This window comes from Strigops habroptila, chromosome 4 (assembly GCF_004027225.2).
Source record: "Strigops habroptila isolate Jane chromosome 4, bStrHab1.2.pri, whole genome shotgun sequence".
NCBI classification, from domain to species: Eukaryota; Metazoa; Chordata; class Aves; order Psittaciformes; family Psittacidae; genus Strigops; species Strigops habroptila.
The window spans coordinates 16,053,887-16,076,581 of record NC_046358.1 but is presented as its reverse complement, the minus strand read 5'-3'; the positions used below and the strand labels follow the sequence as shown (position 1 = coordinate 16,076,581).

The 22,695-nt window shown below is 39.5% G+C and overlaps 1 protein-coding gene across 6 annotated transcripts in view; it reads right to left on the bottom strand.

Moving 5' to 3' along the window:
• Window positions 1–22,695, bottom strand: part of RGS6 (regulator of G protein signaling 6) — a 284,505-nt gene that overhangs the window by 250,702 nt on the left and 11,108 nt on the right. For 5 of the 6 annotated variants that reach the window (XM_030483768.1, XM_030483772.1, XM_030483770.1 and 2 more), the window contains exon 2: window positions 20,638–20,742. In XM_030483768.1, the coding sequence (XP_030339628.1) occupies window positions 20,638–20,721 (84 nt within the window). In that variant the 5' untranslated portion in view covers window positions 20,722–20,742. Of the gene's footprint in view, window positions 1–20,637; window positions 20,743–22,695 lie in introns of those variants that run through there. The other variant, XM_030483774.1, reaches the window with a different exon arrangement.

Genomic DNA, 22,695 nt, shown 5'->3' with positions numbered 1-22,695 from the left:
AGACAGCTAATCTGGACAGAAAGACATCAACACAATGGTAAAAATCACAGACTCATGGAATCAACTAGGTTGGAAGTCCAACCATTACGCCAGGACCGCCAAGGCCACCTCTAAACCATGTCACTAAGGGCATCATCTACACAGGTTTTGAACACTTCCAGGGATGGTGACTCCATCGCTGACCTGGATAGCCTGTTCCAATGCCTGATCACCCTTTGGTGAAGAAATTGTTCCTAATATCCAGCCTAAACCTCCCCTGGCACAGCTAGAGGCCATTACCTCTTGTCCTATTACTTGTTACTTGGGAAAAGAGACTAGCCACCTTCTCTCTCTATCCTCCTTTTAGGTAGTTGTAGGGAATAGTAAGTTCCCCACCGAGCCTTCTCTTCACAACCCAGTTCCCAGTTCAGCCCTTTATGTATACATCCTTCTACCTCCATATAATTGCTTTGAATCTGGTACTGAGAGGGGTAAATAAGAAAAAAGCTACTTCACTTTCATTAAGCAGGTGCTAATCTGAATGGCCTGATTTTGTGGGGTTGTGACTATGTTATTGAGAGCCAGTTGTAACACCAAAAGTGTAACACCTAACTTTTACCATCAGAATTGCTATCTCTGCCAGTATCAGGGGAGAGTGATGGACTGGGGAAAAGAAAATAATAATTGAGATTTTAACCACCCATTGTAAAGTACATGCAAACATGTAGGGGAACCTCAGCAGAAGGACAACTCACAGAAGTTTGACCAGAGTCAAGTTTGATTCAACAGCTGAAAACACTTAAGCCCTGGTGTGGTACATAAACCTTCTGGCTGCTAAGCACTAGGGAGTATGAAGAGGACATATCTTGTAGAGGTCAGCTCCAGAAGCCAAAATGCTGGTTCAGAAATACAGTAAATCAATCCCAGCCAACTGTAACCGTTTGTTCCACTGGCTTTAAACTGCAGTTCCATAAACCTTAGTTATTCAAACCACAAAGTCACTTCAATCTTCAGATTAATGTCACCATTAGACAGGAGACAGACGAATTAGCTATGTTTTAAATTTGTGTAGCAGAAAAAATATAAGCTTTTTTGTTAATCAGGATTTCAGTTACTCTTTCACTTGATTTCTAATTCTGAAGAAATATAAGAACACTTTGTTTGGCTTTAAAAAAAATTACATCTTCGTGATATCATATGATATACATACGTGCATCTTGAGAAAGTTGGGGCTGTTCAGCCTGGAGAAGAGAAGGCTGCGTGGTGACCTCATAGCAGCCTTCCAGTATCTGAAGGGGGTCTACAAGGATGCTGGGGAGGGACTCTTCCTTAGGGACTGTAGTGGTAGGACAAGGGGTAATGGGTTCAAACTTAAACAGAGGAAGTTTAGATTAGATATAAGGAAGAAGTTCTTTACAGTGAGGGTGGTGAAGCACTGGAATGGGTTGCCCAGGGAGGTTGTGGATGCTCCATCCCTGGCGGTGTTCAAGGCCAGGTTGGACAGAGCCTTGAGCCACATGGTTTAGGGCAAGGTGTCCCTGCCCATGGCAGGGGGGTTGGAACTAGATGATCTTAAGGTCCTTTCCAACCCTTACGATTCTATGATTCTATGATTCTATTACGACCCATCAGGAGGTGAACACTACTCTCATTTTACAAGACAGCTGTAATTTAAGTATTAGAAGCGTCTCCTCTTGGGATGGGGCTCCTTCTCTGCCCAACTCAGAACCAGGACTGAGTTTAAGTCACGGGTCATTAAGCTAAGTGCTGCACAGGCACAAGGAGAAAGGATGTTCCTCTCCTAAAGCATACTTAGAAAATACACACAGGATGCTAGAGAGAATGTAGTAATGCTAACAAATTTCTGCAGCTTTCTTTTTTTTTTTCCTTTTTGTAATGCTTTAGAAGCTAAGGCTTTTAACCTAAGTAAGTTAGGGCAAAAAGAAATATCAGACAACAGAGAATGAAGGAAAGTGGTCACAGATGAGAGGCCGTAGAAGGAGAAAAATATTCATATGCACAGTAGGAAATTACTACTTTAGCTAATGACAGAGCAAAACAATAGGTTAAAAACTGGACTTAGTCTGCCTAGATACAGATACAGTGAGTTATGTCTTCAATTTATTAATCCAAATTTATACTGGTGATTAAAGAACAAAGAGGGGGCTCCGCCAAGGGGCAGAGTTCCTCCAGCAGTGCTGACCTGGGGCTCATGCTGAGGTGCCTGTCCGTGGGGCCAGTGGAAACCACTCCTGGGGCAAGCTTTAGTCTTACCTAAGTTACCTGGTACTGTGTCCTGAGTTACAGGAACTGTCTTATTATTTTAAGTTTATAATATTGCCCTAAAGTGCAGAAATGCTTTCAGGGAACATGATTATGACTTCAGTTTCAGGATAGCGACTCTAGAGGAACAGCTTCATTTCATTTTTTGATATAGTGTCTTGCTTTTCCCTTGGCATCAGAACAGAAAAAAATGCCAAAGCCTTCTCAAAAACAAAACATGAGTTGTCTTATGGCAAACTGTACTAGCAAGAAAGCATCACTGAGAGGAAGGGAATGATACAGGAAAAGCAGTGCTTTTGATATTTTTCATTGAACCGACTAAGGCAGAGTAAAGCCAACTGAATTGAAGAAAGAAAAACAGAATCCCAGACCTGTGAAATTTCTCTCCACTACCTACATCACACGATATTTCTCTTTCTCTTTTCAAATATGATAAACTTTACAAATGCACACATACATTCATATATTGTATCTATGCAAATACCAGCCATACGCATGCATATGTATGCATACATCTTTATGTTCTACATTGAAAAATATTATTTTAGATATGTATGTAGCTTTTAATAATAGAGAACATTTTCTGTATTGCTTATATCTAACATCTACCTTAAATTTCCTCCTCCTGCTGAATTTCCTATTATATTAATATTCAGAAATTAAGCACAGTGGATTTAAGTGCAAAGCATCTAAATAAAAAAAAAAAAATAAAAAAATTTGCCCAGTATTCTGCTGCAAAATTATGGAGAGAATTTATACTATGGCTGGGCACATCTCGAAGGATTCAATAATCAAATGTAAAATAATTTTACTGCATAAAACAAATTAGAATGATGGCATAGAGTGATACCAGCAGCTGCCAGCCCCTTCCCACAAGATGAGATAGAATACAAGACAGGTAGTAGAAGGGTCCAGAGCCTTTATTTTCACAAGTTCCCTTTTGCCCATTTTCAGAAGGGCACCTAGAGAACCAAGTTGGTCAGGAGGGAACACAGGAGGATCTTTCTGCTACAGTCCCCTCCAGAACAGGCTGCCATACTCAGAAAACCTCCTCAGACACCAGGTTCTGCCCTTCTGGTAACACACTCAGTGCAGTACTGCCCTCCTAGAGAATTTTTTTCTCCCTAGCATTCAGCTTACCAAGTTTTAATTTGTGGCCCATCGCCTTTGTTATATCATCTGGCATTGTTGAGAAGTGCTTGGCTCCATCAGCTTTGCAATTACTCTTCAATCCTCCGGCTCGAAAAGGCCAGCTCCCACAGCCTGCCCTCATGAGACACGTGCTCTAGAGTCCCCAGTCATCTTCATAGCCCATGCTATTTAGACTTGAAGCTCTCCACTGAACAAACTTTACCTTCCTTGCAATCTGTTGCAGTGGTGGCAGTTTTAACAATTGTATTGCCCTAACTTTAAAAACCACATGAGAATACACTGGTTCCTAACATACCTGAGCTGCCCTCTCACAAAAAACAGACTTTTTCGCTTATCTGAACTTATCCATTTGCAGCTGACACTCCAGCATAAACATGGCTCAGCAAACATTAAAATAAACGTATATACACACACACTTTTCTTCATTTACAAGAAAATTATTTAGGGCAAAATCCAGCAACCCTTTTCATTTGTATAAGCACAAGTCCTGATGAAAAGCTTGCTGAAGGCAAGGGGAGCATATCCAATGACTTTCATTAGTTTTGTATTAAGCCATTAACAATCCTAAAGACAGCCAATCTGAATTAGCATTTTTGCAAGGAAAAGTCCAATTAGTAAGTGAGAGAACTCCAAAGTAGATGTGGTATGCTTCAAAAGCTGTGCTGGTAATACACTAGGTAAGATCAAATCCCTCGCTCAGTACAGTATTAAGGCAGCTCTCAGGCTTTAATATCAGCTACTGACTGAATACTTATTTTTGTTAATGATAGTAAAGGTATCAGTCCCAGCATCAGGGACAAATTCCAATTTTGAGTTATTACATGTTGATCCAGCTGAATCTCACCACAGCATCTTCGCATTCAGAACCTTTTTCAGCTCTCAGTATTAAGCAGCTCTCAGCTCTGAACTCTACACTTCTTCAACCAAGAGTGGCTGCATTCCGGTAGTCTATGAAATTATTATGTACAGTAAAATCTCAAGAAATATTATGGGTATTTATTCCATTTTAACTTGAACACATTAGTTAAAAAGAAGCCCCATTCTACAGAGGCACATCCAATTCAGCAAATTTAGCTTTGATTTTTTAACATTATCACCACTAAATTACTTTCCTTGGGAATTATAGTAGGCTTAAGCAAGATATTAATTTTGTCCAAGACTGAGCTACATACTGAAAGATACTGGCCACTTTAATTAGTTCAGCACTCCCAAAATCATTAAAATAAATTAAAGTAGAGGAAACTAAGAATAAGCTGCATGTCACACACTTAATTTCCCTGTAGCTTCATATAGCTAATTTGATTTAAAAGTTGTTAGGTCAATCAGCAATGACAAGGAATCCAAACATGTGGCTTTTGCACAAATAGACAATTCACAATCATGAATAAAGACTCAGTAACTTACAAGGCAGGTGACAGAACAGAGACAGCAGTATGACCTATAGGGAGAAAAAGTGCAGATGACATGGAAGGCAGCAGGACAGTTTACTTAATGTGTACTGTAAATAAATACAGTATTTATTTACAGCTCCCCATTCCCAGCAGTACAAAGCCACCCTTTGTCTCCAGCATCACCCTGATGTCAAAAACCTCAACTGACCTTCAATGCATTCACTACCCAGAGACTGTAATACAAGCCTTTTGCACTTATTTCTTTGAAGCTCTGCTCTCAAAGGCTCTGTTGGTAGAGCCAGATTACCAGGACCACTGATGCTGTTAGTATTACTGATAGCCTTGTATGCAAATAAGTAGTGTCAGCTGCTTCTTCCTGAGGACTCCAAATATTTTCACTGGGATACAGGCACACTTCCGTATAAGCTAAAAGACCTGTTACCTTTAAAATAGGTCCCCAGCTTCCCAAAATAGCACCCAGGAACCAAAGCAGGCACAGATGGACACTGAGGTCAGCAACAAACGTGCAGACTAAGCAGCCTCCTGGATCCTCCTATACCTATTCTTATGACACATTACTTAAAAAGATCCTCTTGCTCAGGTGAGCTAGAGGAGACAGAGACAAAATATGCATGCCCTAAGGTGACATTCCCTGCACGATCTCAGAACAGGAAAAGCCGCCAACCTCAGTTTGCCTCCACTCTTAGATAAACTGTCAAGACAGTAACTTTGAAGGTGCAAAGGTTACTGTGGGGAACACCACCACAGACTCTGACTGTAGTTCATACACGTTTCCTTCATCTGCCTGCCCTGGGAGATCACTTGCTGCAGTAATGGAGTAACCTGAGAAGCGGAGCAAGCTGTTCCCCTGTAAGCCTGCAGTCCATCTGCAGGTGCTTCCTTTCCTCCAGTGCCCATGTGCTCATGTGCATATTTACAGAGAGCATCCCTACTGCATCAGGCTTCAATACATCAAGATCCACCAGAACAGGGGTGGCTCTGCCCTCTCATGCTCAAATGCTACCACACAGCAGCTGCCTTACCTGATGCTGCTGGCCCCACCAGTCATAATAACTGAAAAAGGATGGTCTACAGCATTTTCCTCATATTTAAAATTGGCTTTGAGGGACCTATTAACCTCTGCCATTATTCAGTCTCCTTGCTTCTCCACAGAACAAGATATAATCTTCATGTTTCCATAAATTCTCATGGTGAGGTATTTCATGAGAGGTTTCATTTTAGATCTGCACATGCACTGCTTCCAAGAGGCATATTAGGTATATCCTCACTTAACTACTAGCACCACTGCCAGTACATGTTCGGATTTTATTTCATGTGTCCATTGTCCTACACAGACTCTATACATGGACTCTGACAAATATATCAACTTAATCAGACGCAATTTTTTTTCCTCCTGTTGAAGTCTGCACTAGCCTCTCAAAGGAAAGAAATAATTACACAATAATACACCATGCTCAGATGCTGGAAACTCATGACAGCTTCTCATTCATTCGGAGGAGGCACTGAGGTAGCTGACTTGAGAGGAACTGGTAAACCACAAAGAAAGTAAAGAGTAACAGACACAAGGCAGACTAGTGGTAACGTTTGGATTACAACACTGAAAAACAACTTTATGAACATAGCTGAGCCAAGTAGCTCCACAGCAGCACTGATGAAGTACATCAATTCACTGCTGCCACTCCAACATAGCCAGAACAAATATTCTGACACACTTCATTGGAGGGCTCCCTCTCTGTACAGCAGAGTTGCCCTTTAAGAATGAGTAACTCTAGGATGCTACATAATCAGGCCACCATCTACCCTATGCATTCCCAAATGAAGCAAAACCAGCAAATTATTCTTTTTTTTTTTTCTCAGTTTCAAAGCCAAGGAGAGGGGATGGGACACCATATGAAAACACTACAAGAAGCCACAAAGTAAGACAACTGATTTTGTCATCAAATTCTTTAGGCATTGGACACAGACCTTGGACAACAGTACCACAACAGCACTACCCATCTGGGATTTCCAATGCCCTTAAGAACTGTAGATTTAACAATTTTGAGGTAGGCTTTAGCAACAACAAAACCCCCAAAACGTCAGATGCATAAATTGAGGTCACTGTATCCCAAATGATTAAACCAGAGTGATCTAATATTCACACTTTCTCTAGAGTACGTCTCTTTGTTTGAGAGTGCCGTCTTGAGACTTCTTGGCAGAGAGGAAGACTATGAAGTGCAGCTGAGCAGTTCTCTTGCCTGAATTGCTCTCAAGACAGCACTTCGAAACAGGAAGAGACAGGACTCGGGAGAACATATAAATATCTTATAAGGTGCTGGAACACTCAGTAATTAATTTTTCAGCAAGGAGAAGTTTTTATTTCAGCAATGTGTAAAAAATAAATTTTGAATTCCATACCCACTCCCTGGCTACTCATGCTCTGACCCAAAGTAACAGCAGAAATAGAAGAGTCACAATTAAAGAACTTGCATAAAACAGGCCAAGAGCCCCTGCTTTTACCTAACCTCATTTCTATGGCAATATGAGAGCTATATTTCCATTACAGAAGCCTGTGGAAATTTTTGATTTCTTTCTGTATAAACCTAAGAGGAAAAAAAGAGCACTCTAACTTTAATTAGGACAAGAAGCAGGGGGTGAAAGATCCTGCAACCTTTACCTGCTCCAGTGCAGAAATGCTTCTGTCATTCTGGAGTAGGTTAGACAAAGCAAAAAAGCATTAGCCACACCAAATGTGAATGTCCAATTTTTGTGGGAGTGTTACCTTAAAAGCTACAGTGAGGCAGATTCAACACATAATCTAATGCAGAAAAGAGTGCTCCTCCATCCCTCCACTCCCTTCTGAGCACTGATTTTGCCTGAGGCTCTTCCTACATGATTTTAACCCATCTCTCCTTGATACATTGTTCTTGCAACATATGGGACCACTTGCCCTATCCCAAGCTCTTCTCCTGAGTAAACAATTAATGATAGCCTCAATTAGCTCCCTTATTAGTTGACCTGCTCCATCTGCCAAGATCTCCAGGACAGCTTTGGACATGTACCTACATGTTTTGCTACACATTTCCACTTTCAGTCACGAAGCCACAGAGTAGAGAATCTATTTGTTGCGATGTTTCTGGAAAAATTTCCAAGATCAAGAAGTCACCAGACCAGAATATGAATAGAAACAATGTTGAAGTCTCCCAGTTCCTTGACTTCACTTTTAGAAAAAAAAAGAAATTAAATTCGTACACTGCTGCTGCAGCCCATCACTGATGCAACTAGTCCCAGAATAAGGATGATAAACAAGATTATTTTTCTAAAAAATGTAATGGTTTTAACATATTGTTTCATTCCACGAAACAGAAAAGGTACCTGGGGAAAAAAAAACCCAACAAAAAACCAAAAACAATAAAACCCCACAACAGTCATGGAGGAAAGAAAAAAGCCAAAAAGCCAACAGAAGTCAGGAGTCCAGCTGTGACAACACTTCTCTGATGCCACAGTACTGGAGTCAAATACCTGCAGAGGCAGCAAGAGAATTTAAATCAAGGCAATGTGTTGGGTAGGTCCATTGCAATACCTGAGCTAGCCTGGGTCTTCATCTCTGGATTTGATAAACACACCAGCAGGGACCCAATAAAAATCCTTACCAATAACTTGTACGCAAGTTTTTATAAACAGTTCCTTTAAATAAAAATGTTCTCATCCTGATATACCCAAATAAACGTACCTACAGCATTTTGCTCCTCTGGGAATTATAAAGGCATTTTATAATGATTCAACTATTTGTTCAGCTGCTTGCAAACTTACTGAACTAACAATGAACAACAATTCTTATTAAATATTTCAGATGTTTCTTTCAAAGGTCTCATCCTTAGGAATCCAGGAAGATAGCATCGATTTCCAATAAGTAAACATTTTGTCTGCAGTAATTCAAGTTTTGTACACTAAGCATTCCACAGAGGTAAAAAGACATTTCTTGGATCAGATTCCAGCATTAGCAACGATTGATTAAGGTCTAAGGCAGCAACGTTCAAAGGTGGGGGGGGGAAAAACCCCACCAACCAAAATAAAAAAACCACACAAACCCCAAACTTAGTAAACACGCGTGGACACAGAGGGTGAGGTCACTGGGTTACCAAAGACAGAATAGCGCAGAACAGATGAAACATTCAGTGCTCCAGGTAAAGGCAGCCACATGGACTGCCAGCTTGTTGCTCTTAGCAGTTAAATCTGATCACTAGAGGCAGTGGGAAAGTCCTTTTCCAGCAGTCCCCAACCACTTGAATTAGGCAATTACCAAGAATAGCCATTTTGATCACACGTAGTCGGGAATCTTCACTAAATAGAAGTTGCTGGTGATGTTCTTCTCTGGATTTTTTTTTTTATTGCTTGGTGGTTTTGTTCGGTTTTGGCTGTTGGTTGTTTGGGTTGTGGTTTTTTTTTAACAGAGGAAGCCAGTACTAAGTGAAGCTTAGGCTTCATGGATGGTAGCAACATGAGAGTGATTCCTTGTGCACCTCACAAGCGCTCTCCAGCTTCAACCCAGGACAGGGTTTTGACTGGGATTTGACTTTTCCAAGAGCTCTTCTCGAATTTTGCTGAACTGAAATTGAAAGATAACTCAAGATCTGGGTGAGATTTTTATCCAAAATGCTGAGCACCAGGGGGACAAACAGAAGAAAATCTGAGAAGCCCCTTCAGGAGTTAACCCTGGAGAGGCAAGGGGGTACCGAGGCAGCCAGTGGCGTTCCTTTGTGATGAAGCTACTGCCTTCCCCTCTAAGCTGCTAATTTCCCACAGGATCAAACTGTCAGGTCCTGTGCATATAGAACCCAAAGCCATCAGAGCCAAGATAGACAGACTGCTATTTTCTGGACATCTCAATTCATACTACTTCATTATCTCCAGGGTAATTTCTTTTGCAAGGGGTGTCTGTTTGCGACAAAATCAACCCGAATGAAATTATTTCCAACAGCCCCACAAAGAGACAGCAAACTGCTGATGTTTTCTTACACTTTGGATTCAAGTCTGGCTGTGAGGTGTGAGCCTAGATGCTAATACAGCTGCCTCCTCCCTCGCTACAATCCCCCTCCATTAATCAGTTTCCCAGCCCAAGGATTTTGCTTGCACTGTTCAAAATACTGTTGGAGTAGCACAGCTGCCACAGAGAAAGCTGGTCAACTGCCATAATAAGTATAAAAAAAAATTACTACACTAGGGAGAAAATAATTAATCTAATGGAGCCAGTTTACCCATTCCTGCATGTTTTTGTAATTCATTTAAAAAGAAGCATCTCAGCTGCTTGTCCTTGAACGCCCTGGGAAGCAATCTGCAACTTAACATATTTAAATGGTTTCTCCGGTCATTGACTCTTTTTCTCAGTGTTTCAGCTGAACGCATCAAAATCAGGGGAGTAAAGCAGTGTCCACCACAGCGTACATGCTGTGACCACATCTCCCTTCTATTGCTCTTCCTCGGCCTGGCAGATGAACTCAGTGCTATTGAGACAACAGTGCCCCAAAGAGCACTCAATCTTCAGTTAATTTCCACCAGCTTAAAACAGCTATACTGTGAGACCAACAAGACTGTCAAATGAAAGACAGGGAGCACAGGTGGAGTAATCAGGAAACTGCAAAATGGAGTAGGAGTACATAGCTTCAGTGTGCTTTTCCCTGCACCTCCGAGGTGACTCAAGACCTCGTTCTAGGGCCAAACATTTTGCAAATAAATCAAGTTACGAGGGCATGTAGTGACAGGACAAGAGGGAATGGCTCTAAACTGAAAGAGGGTAGATTTAGATTAGATACTAGGAAAAAATTCTTCTCTGTGAGGGTGGTGAAGCACTGGCACAGGTTGCCCAGAGAAGCTGTGGCTTCCCCATCCCTGGCAGTGTTCAAGGCCAGGTTGGATGTGGCTTTGAGCAACCTGGTCTACTGGAAGGTTTCCTTGCCCATGGCAGGGGGGGTGGAACCAGATGAGCTTTATTGCCACTTCCAAACCAAACCATTCTATGATTCTATGAAGTTTAAAGTTAAAGACAATGATGAAAACAGACTACAATTAGAGCTGCATGCAGCCCACAAGTAGAGTCAGATACTTTAAAGACTGCTGAAGAACTGCTTTTAAGTACTTCTAAATATCTCCTGCCATTCTAAGTCAGAAAATGCTGGTTCTTGAGTCTTAACCCTCTCTCCAAAATGCATCACCCTTCCAGTTCACTTATCTTTCCTGCCTCCTTTTAGTGTGTTCTACTTCAATCCTGTATTTTTCCTTAAAACATTGTTAGTCAGAAATGTCAGACACACACATAAAACAAACACTTTAGCAAAGACAGAACTAGAGCATAGGCCACCACCACAAAAATTTCAGCCTGTCACAGTTTCATGCAAGTTTGTGTCAAGGTCTTTCATATGCTCCTTGAAACTCTCTGACATCTCTTATGTAGGAGGAAGCGAGCACCATTGGTGCTAAATACACGATGAATAATTTAAATACCATTTTTATTGTTTAAAAAGGAAACAGAGGTTTCTTTTCTCGCATGCAGAAAGGAAAACTTGTTAAAACTCAACATGTTTTAAGCGCTTTCCAGTTGAAAATACTATTAAAAAAAAAATCACTACCAAAGTAGGTCACCTTTCCTGATAAGACGACCAAGGAAAAAAGCACTTAGGCTCCTCGTTTCCAAAACCAGACGCTTTCACATTATTAGAAAATGAAAAAAATAGGGGCTTTAGTTACTGTTTTTCCACAGATAACTTTCCAGACAGAAACCAGTGCTTGGACTATCTTCAGCATACGGACAACAGTAGTACCATTATGGTAGCTGTGTTTTTCCACGTATAGAAAAAAAAAATGTAATTAACACAGCTCCAGTTAATTTTACTATTAAAAGCCCTGCAGGGAACAGTGCAAGTGACAAGAACCCAGTGCTGCCAAGGTTTATGTGACATTTTGTGCAAGTTATTGAATGAGCTAATTTGTATGTAGCTACAAGCAATATTTAACAAAATTGTGTGGATTTACTGATGGGGAAAGGCGTCTAATTATAGCATCAGTGAATGAAATATTCTCTTCATCTGGGGCACCACCAAATCAGCTCCTGCAGCCACGGCCATGCCAACAAGCAGAGGAGAACTGTGCTCACAAACAGCCTCCACAGCCCTCCAGTTCCAGGTCTCCCTGCTAAAACTGCCAACTAGTGCAAGACATAAAGAAAAAAACATGTGAAATGGTAACGGAGCCAGAGAGGAAAATTCTTAATGTGCAAGGGCTACCAAAGCTATTTTCAGCAAATGGGGGAAAAATATAACTCAAAATAGCTGGTAGAGGAGGAGAACAGAAGTGAAATCTTCAGCACTATACTCTGAGAAGACTCTGGTACACAAAATAATTTCCATTTAGACTTTAAAAATATAACCACAGAACCATTTTGATTGGACTTCAATCTCACAGAACCCCATTTTCACAAAACTGACATGTGAACAAAATTGGAGTTGATCTGCTTTCTCTCTCAACCAAGAAACAGATCTGAGTAATTCATTAAGGTGTTTCTTCATTAAATTCTTCTTCCTAGCTATTCCACTCATTCTGCCCTCAACTAGAGCATTAGAAAAAATTCATATAGTATTTTATTATTCCTTCTTGTGTGTGTGACAAATATGTATCACTACCTTCAGAGGCACTGAATTACTGGTCCAAAGTATAATTTCCAAACACTTTAATGCGAGGTAACATCAATGAGCTCCATTAACATCAAAGAAAAGTAAAGTATGGAGATATCATATTTAAACAAACACCTTTGCTCATTCCTCCTCCCCTCTCCCTCCCCCCTCCCAAGACATGTAGCCTTTGAATTAAAATATCAAATATAGTCAAAAATAAAAATCAAATTCTTTGTTAAGCAGACCTGTGTACTTCAGTGTCTGGTTAACCAGCTACTTTTCATTGTCTTCAATTCATTTAACTTTGGAGAGACAAGGAAAAAGAAGATACAGGGCAACAGCAGCAGCGGTAAAGAAAAAAGAATAGACGTAGTTGCTTCCCCTTAAACATGGTATGACAGATTCTCATGAAAAAAGAAAGTGTGTTTCAAAATCTCTCAGGATGCAAAACATGAGTTTTTAAATGGAACTTCATTTGCATATTTTCATGGTCCTGTACATGTAATTCTATTTACTGAAATGAATCCTCCCACTTAAACTTTATTGCAGAGCCTTATGAAATAAGTTCATGATCCTCTGAAGTTATATTTCATTAATCAGGATATAATAAGAGTTTAGCTGAAGTTATAAAACAAAATAAAAACCATGGTTTCATGTGCATTTTACCCATTTCCACCCAAACTTACTTCTCTTTCATCTTAATATTAGGGTTCAAGACTGCAACTGAAATAGCCAGAAGCTGCCTCCTGGAACAAGCCAGGCTGGCAGCTCTCTACTACACTACTTCCTTTTGGTTTGTTTTTAACGAAGGCAACAATCCCATGGCTAAAATAATACTTTAGGCAGAAAGAAAACACTCATATTCTCCATCTTGCCCAAAACACCACGCAAAAGTAAATCAACAAACATTGTGAAAATACTCCCAGACCATAACTTAAAATGCTGACAACAAATACAGAGAATGACATGAGAAAGATGCTGGAGGAATAAAAGAAAGCCATTTCCAAAAATGCAAGGCGCTAAGTGCTACAGCTAGAATAGCATAATCTTACCCTCTAGCCAAGCCTTCCCTTTTTATCTCTGTATTCTAAATTTGCACTGGTTGCTTTGCTAAAAATATACTTTGAAGTTGTCATAGCTATTGGTCCTAGCTTGTCTTTATTCTGCCTCCAAGAACAGCTAAAGTAATAGATCACTGTAATTAGACTTTTATGGGTGCAAGAGATAAGTTTGTTTCAGTTACAAATACGAACAGAGAAAAGATGAGCTAGAGAGGAAAGAAAACTAAATAAATTTAAATAAGACAGCTGCTTCTGAAAATGGGGAAAACTGCCACTAAAAGAAGAAAAGGCTTATCACCGAAATCGCTAAATACAAAGAGGGATACAATACACAAGAGCTAATGCTACCTTTTCCAAAACTGGAAAGACAGATTCATATGTGTAAAATGAAAATGATTTATTCAGCACATGCATTATTTCAATGGAAAAATTTAAGGTGTATAGGATATATAATAAAATATATCATACATACATTCTTAGAACATATATAAGACATATTAAAAAGATATATGTATCTCCTATATTAGGCTAAATGATACTGCCAGGAAAAACAAAGATTATTTGTTCATCATGACTACTTCAAAGGCATGCAAGTACATGTGTGTGTATGCATATACATGTATGTATATATCTAAACCCAAGAAAATAGTTATTTGAGGGTCTACCTACCTACCATGTTACATGCATTTCACTATCTGTAACTTTGCACTAATCTGAATCTTTAACCTCATCTAAGTCTTATCTTTTACTGCAAGACAAATGATGGAAAGAAACAACAAATCACAAAGTGTCTAAAAGCCCTTCCTGCAGGTAGGTCACTTTGACCTGACTCTAAAAACCTGTTCCTACCACTTGTATGACAGCTTTATTTGTGTCTAAACAATGATGGAGGTCAGCTTCTGAAGTCCTCTAGGCCCTTAACTTCTTGCAATTTTACACTAATGCCTTAGATCATTAATCATTCATACACATCTAATAGATGCAGAAATCAAACCCACAGTCCCTAGCCTTACCACAAAGTTCCCCCAACAGCTACAGTCAAGGTCATCAGCATTAGCTTTGTTCAAGGACATCGACGTGTCAAACTTACACAGTACAAATTGTTTTCTATTGCAACAAATAAAGGGTGTTTGCAGGTATCTTAGTCCCTATTCAAGGCAATGTGAAGAGGTACAAACGTAAAGCTAGAAAGTCATCTTTGATCATTTGTCTACTTTTCTACTTTTGCAAGAAACAATGCCACACCGAGCTCTTCAAAAACATGCCTACACCTACCCTGAAACCAGCTGGCTCCCTTGGCCACACTACTCCAGACTCCAGACCTCCACTTTCCTGAGAATTAGGAACCGCCTCCTATTCCCTGACTGCATTTATTCATCAGAAATGAATAATTTCTGGGCACACTAGTACTATCCTCAACTTAGTAAGGTCTTCTCCCTGCCTGACATTTATCCGTTAGAACACTCTTGGAGTGTAATTGCATCTCTCCTACATCACTTTCTTTTGATCAATTAAATAAGCCATTTGTTTCTAGTCCATCCTGTGTAACCAGGTCATGTTTTCTGAAGACAGGAGATGACAACAGAGAAGACTACACCATGACCTACATGAAGCCATACCTCTGGTCCTTTGCACTCCGCTGGAAATATTTCTCCAAGACACTCTGGGATTATATTTGTGTTTTCATTGCCATGGCACAATACTGGACCATGACTGTCCATCATACTTGGGCCTCTCTTCTCTCCTGCTCCCACCCAACAAATCTGTTGCACATAGCCATTCCCACCTTTGACCCCCATTGTACAGCCTCTCTCTCTCTCTGCAGGGCTAAATTTAATGCCACTACGGCAGTTCCTCTCTTCAAGATTTTGCTATATGAGTTTAAACCTGGGTTACTGCTTTTCATCTGGAAACAGAGTAAGAATCAGGAAATGTCAAGAGCAAGATGGCTTAAAATGCCAGAACGTATAATGATAGTACAGAAAAATCTTTGCATAAAATTTAAAGACTATAGGTCTGCAGTGCTATCAACTCATTCATTATCATAATTTTACAATTTTATGTTACAGAACCAGTTACAAAACAGAATCAATTGTGTGAGAATCTCAGATTTCATGTACAAAAATAAGGTTCAAGGCCTTTACATGCAGCAGAATCCTAAAATGTAACTGAAGGGACAAATAATTAGAATGCCAAAAGGATTCAACAGTTTAAATGCATTTTAGGTTCAGATGCCTCTTACTGGAACAGCATTAAACCTTGAAAGAATTAGAAAACTTCAAAAAAGATGGAGACTGCTTTCATATAATAAAGTATAAAAGTTGTATGCATGAAATCCATCTCACTTTAACACACTGCAGCTTTTTCTTCCTTTGCCATGTCATGATTTGGACTGTACCCTTATGAGCTTTGTCTGGTTTGGATTGCTTGGCAGTGTCCTATGGAGATAGTTTTTCATGTGTCATTTAGTCCAACTTAAGAGCAAACAAATAGCAATCTTGGTCTTCTGACCAGCTCTCAATATCAACACAGTATTTTTTTCTTGTCTGAAATCTGAACAGTTAATTTTAACAACAGCCTCTTCCCCATCTTTCTGCTTCACGGTCCCTGCATTTTTTGCATGTGTACATCTGCCTTCACAACTGCTTGTTCTCCCATTTTCTGCATTATCACCACTTTGGACCAGGTCTGACAGCAACACTCCAGCTATTTGCCATGACTGAAACCCTGAAATCTCCCTGGAGAAAAGCCGTTAACGTAAGGTTGCCTTTTCTTTTTTTAAATGATTACAATTCACATCCTAAACCAGCATTTAAAAGAGGGTAAAGCTGCCAAGTGCTGAAGGTAGCAAACAACTCGGATTTTTCTGAAAGCATCTTGTGGCAGCTGCAAGTTTGTATTACATTTACTTAGAACAGTAATTGCCTTTGGAAATTAGATTTTCCTGCTTGTTCAAAAGATTTATGATGAGTAACCATAAAAATTCAAAATTTAACTCACTAAGTGCCAGCATTAGCAAATAGATATAGAAGACGTGCCTGGCAAAATTAAGCAGAGATGGAAATATACATCAGATAATCCAGGTCATTTCTTTGACGATAACTTTTGATATCCCTCAGAGCATGCATGCTCACAGTTGTTCTAAACATCTCTAACAGTACAATTTGTGAACTCTTCCCCATTCTAAGAGAACTCTCTCAGGAACACGAATGCCTTGCCATCCAATCTAGATTTTCATTTCTATGTTTTCATCCTTCTTCTTATATTCCCCAAGTACTCCTAAACAATTCTTCCTTATTGGTATTTTCAGTTCTTATTTAGTCAAGCCCTAAATTTTTTTTTTTTTCTTTCAGTGACAGGATGTTTTTCTACCATCCTTTCTGTAAGAAGATTTGATTTGCCAAATCATTTTGATAATAGGTCACCTATATCACTGGTGCCAGAAGGTATTCTTGAACTGTCTGTCTTCCAATACAATCTGCAGAAGTTGAACTTTCAGACCTGCATTATTGGAACAATGAGCCAAAGGGCCTCTGGGACATAGTAACCAGCATTTGGAAGCCAGAAAGGCAACCAAGGGTGGCTGGATTTCAAGGGAATGCAACCGGCCTTTAAAGTCAATTTATATTTTCTGTTACTGTTTGCTTGCTGTGTGTTTTTCTCCTTTCACTGGCTTTCTATTGCATTTTTCTCCTTCCATGCTGTAGCACCCACACAACGCTCACAGACTGAAGTGAGGACTGGGATATCACTCACTTCCACAGAAGCCCTCGTGTATTGACATCATCTGCTCCCATGAAAAGGAGGGTAGTGCATTTCAAACAGTCTTTTTAAGCACCGTGTACCACTCTTCCAATCAATCAATAAAAACCACTCTTCCTCTATCAATAAAAAAAAAATATATCAGCATCTTCTCTAGATGTGGCCAGACTAATTAAAGAAAATATGGTGCCTACATTTTCCTCACAGAGCAGTGCTTAAATGGCAGTGCAATTTCTGCAGCACCCTTAAATTTTTCACTGGATGTAACTATGCCACACAAGATAAATGACAGCACATCCTTACTGCAGCACTACTCATAGCCCTATAACCAGCCCAGGGCTAAGTACCGAGACATACAGAGAGATGAGAAGAAGCACAGATCCTATGAGTGGGATGCAGCTCGCTTAATTATAGATGTCTAGTATATGATACAAGTACCCAACAGCATGGTGTCAAGGCACCCATGATAGTCAATAGAGACCTAGTCAATACAGCTCATGTAGTTTAGGGTACAATTCATTTTAACAAGTGTAGCGTAAGGCACGTTACACCCTAAACATTACCCACCCTAATGACTGTATCTGACCTACCCAATTCACACACAGATGTCTCCCAGAACAGCAGAGCAACATTCAGCATTTTGGATTAAAAAAATAACATGCCTCACAATTTGGTAAATATCAGCCCCCAAAAGGTTAACCCTGAAGGTAGAAGAAAATAAGACTTGTCTCATTGAGACCATCTGCTGTAGCAATCAAAGCAGTTGGAATCCATTTGTTTGCAGAAGTCCACAGAGACTATCACAAACTAATTGGAGTCAAAACAGATTAGTTTATTTTGTTCTGCATGGCCAAAATCCACCCCACTTAGCTTTACCTACCTAAGTAAAGAGAACAGCCTGTTCTAGGCTTTTCTCCGTAACCAAAACAGACAGAGGTTGCTCCAAAGGGACACTCAGCACCACCTAAGATCTGATTTGTCCTTTGGATGTGTGAATCTCTCACTAGTGATTATAAAGAAAACCAGGCTGCCAGAATCATCCACTTGACTTATGAAATTCAAATAGACCTTAGTGAGTCTCAGTAAACAAAGCATGAACAATTTGAGATTGTAGTTGTAGGACTTTCCTCCTTCAAAACCCAAAAATATGACAGTATGTCAAGCAACAAAATAATTGACACAGCAAGAATTACTGTGGTCCCATTACTGAAGCCCACCCTTATTTCTTCCTCATTAAGGAGATCAGCAATTGCATCTCAGGATGCCTGCTGTGAGAAGCAAGCCTTTTTTTTAACTGTGACACAACACCAGCCCTGAACTGTACGGTATGCTGGCAGATTGTGTTCTGTATTTCAGGGAGTCCAGTGCAATGTTTTTCTCATTCATTACTGGCAATCATGCAATCTGAAAGGAAATGAGAGATGAAGAGCTAAACACTCATTTGGAGAGGAGAGATAATCAAGAGAATAAAAGTCTTATCTCAGATTTTGCATATGATTTCTCAACACTAAGGAACATATAATTGATGTGTAGCACATATAACTAATATCAAACAGTAAATTAGATTCAGAGAATCACTCACCAATGGAAATTAACTTTGAAGAATAGGTGATATTAACGCTATTCATGAAAGCAACAAAAACCTCAACAAAAAACCTGACAGATATGCATTAGCTTAATATTGACAATACAGAATACAGTATTACTGAACAATGCATGGGGCATGCCATTCTAAAAGATAACTAGGTATTTTGACAAATGACTGTTTTACGAAGGGCTGATAATACTGACATCTAAAGAACACCAGTAAGGAGAGATGAATCCAATGATATGAGTATGTTCCCTGCTGATACCACAGAATTTGCAAGCCTTATTCTACAGCAACAATAATGAAACACTAAAAGGCAAAGAAATTGAGAAATCCTTAACTAGAAATGCCATGAGATACATAGAAAATGAGACACATTCAAATAAAACATAGTATCTTCAAGAATAGGTACGTGTGTGCAGAGTCACAGATTTAATGCCCTAATTCTAGATCATGCAACAAGAAATTTCTTTCATATCCCATATCTGCTTCCACCTGCTGGGGTGTTGGACCTCTCAGCAAACAGGTTCTAAAAAGATAATCTGACTAACCGAGTACTGCTACTTCCAAATTAGCAGCCGAAGTGTGTTCATAACACATTCAAAACAAACAAGCCTACACATTACCCAGAAAATTTTCCCATGTTAACAATTCCAGATTCCAAACCAAATATGCAACAACTAAATCAAAATTATGGTTATCAAAAAGTAACACTTTAAACAACTTATGCTCTATATGAAACCTAAATTATTTTCTCAGCACATGACAGTCATCAAGATTGCACTCACGCAAGCAGAAAATGGAACCATGTACACTCAACACATTTCACTTACTTATAGCTGGTTTATAAGGTGTAAAAATGAGTGAACATACATACAAATTTTACCCAGGATCATACACGAGGAAACAGCACTGTAGCTGTTGCATTAACAGAATGGCACCTTATTCGAGCCATGCAAGAAATCTTTTTTTGTCAGAACCATACAACACTTTCACATGCTACATAAGAAACTTTTTGCAGACTAAATAAAATATATTTACGTGATTTCATTAAATTACAAAAAGACTCAATTTCATACAGATACACCTAGCCCAAAGTAAAACAATGCCTTAGCAAATGGATGAGTAGATTGCTTTCCTTCATCTTTTATACTGCCTCCAAAGTACTTCAGAATAAGACATTTTACCATGGGGAAAGAATGTTTGACATCATTTCATCATGCATTGCTGTTATTTTACCTTTGTCATTCATTTACCTCTGTAATTAATTTTTCACTAACACTTGAGAGGTTTCTTAATGTAAGCAATGCAAAACAGGAAGTAATAACAACTAGTATGTAACAAAAATCACAATATGAAAATAGAAAAAATGTACTAAAAGATTGTCATATGCCCGCTGCTTTACACTTAGTGTGATAAAACTTGGAAGGTATGTGCAATTATTTCAGCTAGATTTAGGAAAGCTGAATGATTAGCTAAAGTCACATCACAACTATTCACAAAAAGTTACAATTTCAAGTTAATAGTTTGCCTTCAAGTATTTTATACAAACAAGCTTAAATACTTCTACTGAACAGAATAAGATTTCCAAGCTCTCAAATGTTATGGTTTTAAATAACTACTTTCTGAAAACTATTTAACAACTATTCATCCAAGCAGCCTGAAATATACCTTTGATTTCAAAAGGGGCATGGGATCCTTTTAAAAGCCAACCACATAAGAAGAGATTTTTGTGAACAGCTCCAAATCCTTACCTTTCTGTAGACTATCATATTTGGAGAACTCTCCTCTGGGTCAGCGGTTTCCACATTACTTGGATCAGTGGGTGCTTGTGCCATGTTTTCCTCTCGTCACTCAGACTGCAAGGACAGAAGCAAAAGTCAGCATCACCCCAGGCTGCAGGGGGGCACAGTGAGGACACACGACTACCTCCAGAGCAGACACACAAGGATGGTACAGAGGGAACCATGCTCCAGACTTCACCCAGTGCAGGATTTTATCACACCATGTCAGACAAATGCTTTGAAATTATGTGTCTAAAGCATAACGTTCCAAGGGTGAGGACCACCACATTGCTGTGATTTGCATCATCACACACACACGCACATACATGCACACATTTCTACCAGTTCTGATCTTGTATCATAAGGCCCTGTTGAATAAAAGACTAATTAATACCTCACACGCTCCCTTTCCTTTCTATAAAGCTCAAATGGCTAAGACTTCCCTAGGAGCTTTTGAGGCATGCTCAGACAAAAAGCCAAGGAGGATAAAAAGCTTGCTGTGAGACAGTACCAAACCCCACTGGAATCAGCTTGTGCAGCACTGCCAGGCATGCTGCCAGTTGTCGCCTGCAGACACTTGGAGCTGCCTCCAGCTCTCCCCAACCCCAGGGCAGCAGCCAGGAACTGGAAGGCATAACTGCTTGCTCAGAGTAAGTAGCATCCCTCACCTCTTCTTATGATACAGCCGGGAAGAGGCACCAGGGCAGAGGCAACCAATCATGCGTAATACTCCTTAACCTGAACTGTCTTCTAGAAGGATGGAAGTGCTGCCTTATCTCCTCCAGGTCATGCCAGGCTTGAAGCAAAAACATTAGTTTAAAAAATAAAATAAAATAAGGGCACAGTGCAGGGAGGACACTTTAAATTCTAAGTCAAATGCTGTTTTTAAAATTTTTCTTCCACCAGTGCATTTGATAAGCTACATTTTAAACACTGTGGAGCCATGTGGTGACCTTTCCGAGCCTAAGAGGTAACACTGCCTCTTAAAAGCAGTGGCATTAAAGCTGTTTGACAAGCTCAACTTCTTTAACATTGAAAGTATTGGAATTTCCCATCTCAACATACTTTATTAAAAATTGAGACAAGAAAAGCCTAAGTATAGACATGCATAATCTACACATTCATTCCTAAAACAGCCCACTGTTTTAAACTGTGTCCCTTACTTAAGAAAGGAGATACTTTCCTAATCCTTTCTCTACTCACTTTTCACATTCCCACAGGAGGCAAAGTGTCCTAGTATACAATATACACATATAGCACTCAATTCTACATGTAATACTGCCCCAAGTCATTCTAGCAGGCAGTTATCAGCAACCAAGGACAAGTGCCAGAATCAGACGACCTCAAACCATATCCCAGCTCTGTCTAGTCTCATCAGTGAAAAGGCTATTGCTGTAACATGGCATCCTCCACTGGAGCCAGAATCATCTGAGATATCCCTTTAAGCAAGAGATATCCCCTTAAGCAAGAGATAATAGAGACCAAGGTTAAAAAAAAATCAACATCAATCCAGATTCCTTCATTTCTTTCTTTTATAAAGTACACAGGCGCACACACACGACTATGGGCACAAATGCATTTGTACATGCACATACCCATTTTGAAGCTCAGTAATACAGTTCTAGCTCAAATTAATATGCATATACACAGAATTATAGAAGCACCTCTGAAAGGCAGATACAGACCAATATAGACACTATTGTCTATTTAAATGATACAAATTTATTTTAACTCCTATTAAAATCTCATCTTTCTATAAACCCAAACACTACACTGTTGTGCTCGGTCATGAGCTAAAAAAGGAAATGGAATAAATTCTCTAAGCAAAATTATTAGTTAGAAAAAAAAAATAGCAGAAATGGTGAAGGGTAAAGCATTTTAAAGTTATAGCGCTTCAAATTATTTACACTAATGTGCATTTTCACAGCATTTCTTAATCGTGATTTCAAAGCACTGAAGAATTAGGCTCTAGGTATCATCACTCAACTGAATAGAGCAGAACTAGTCAGAGATTTTATGTAACTCTGA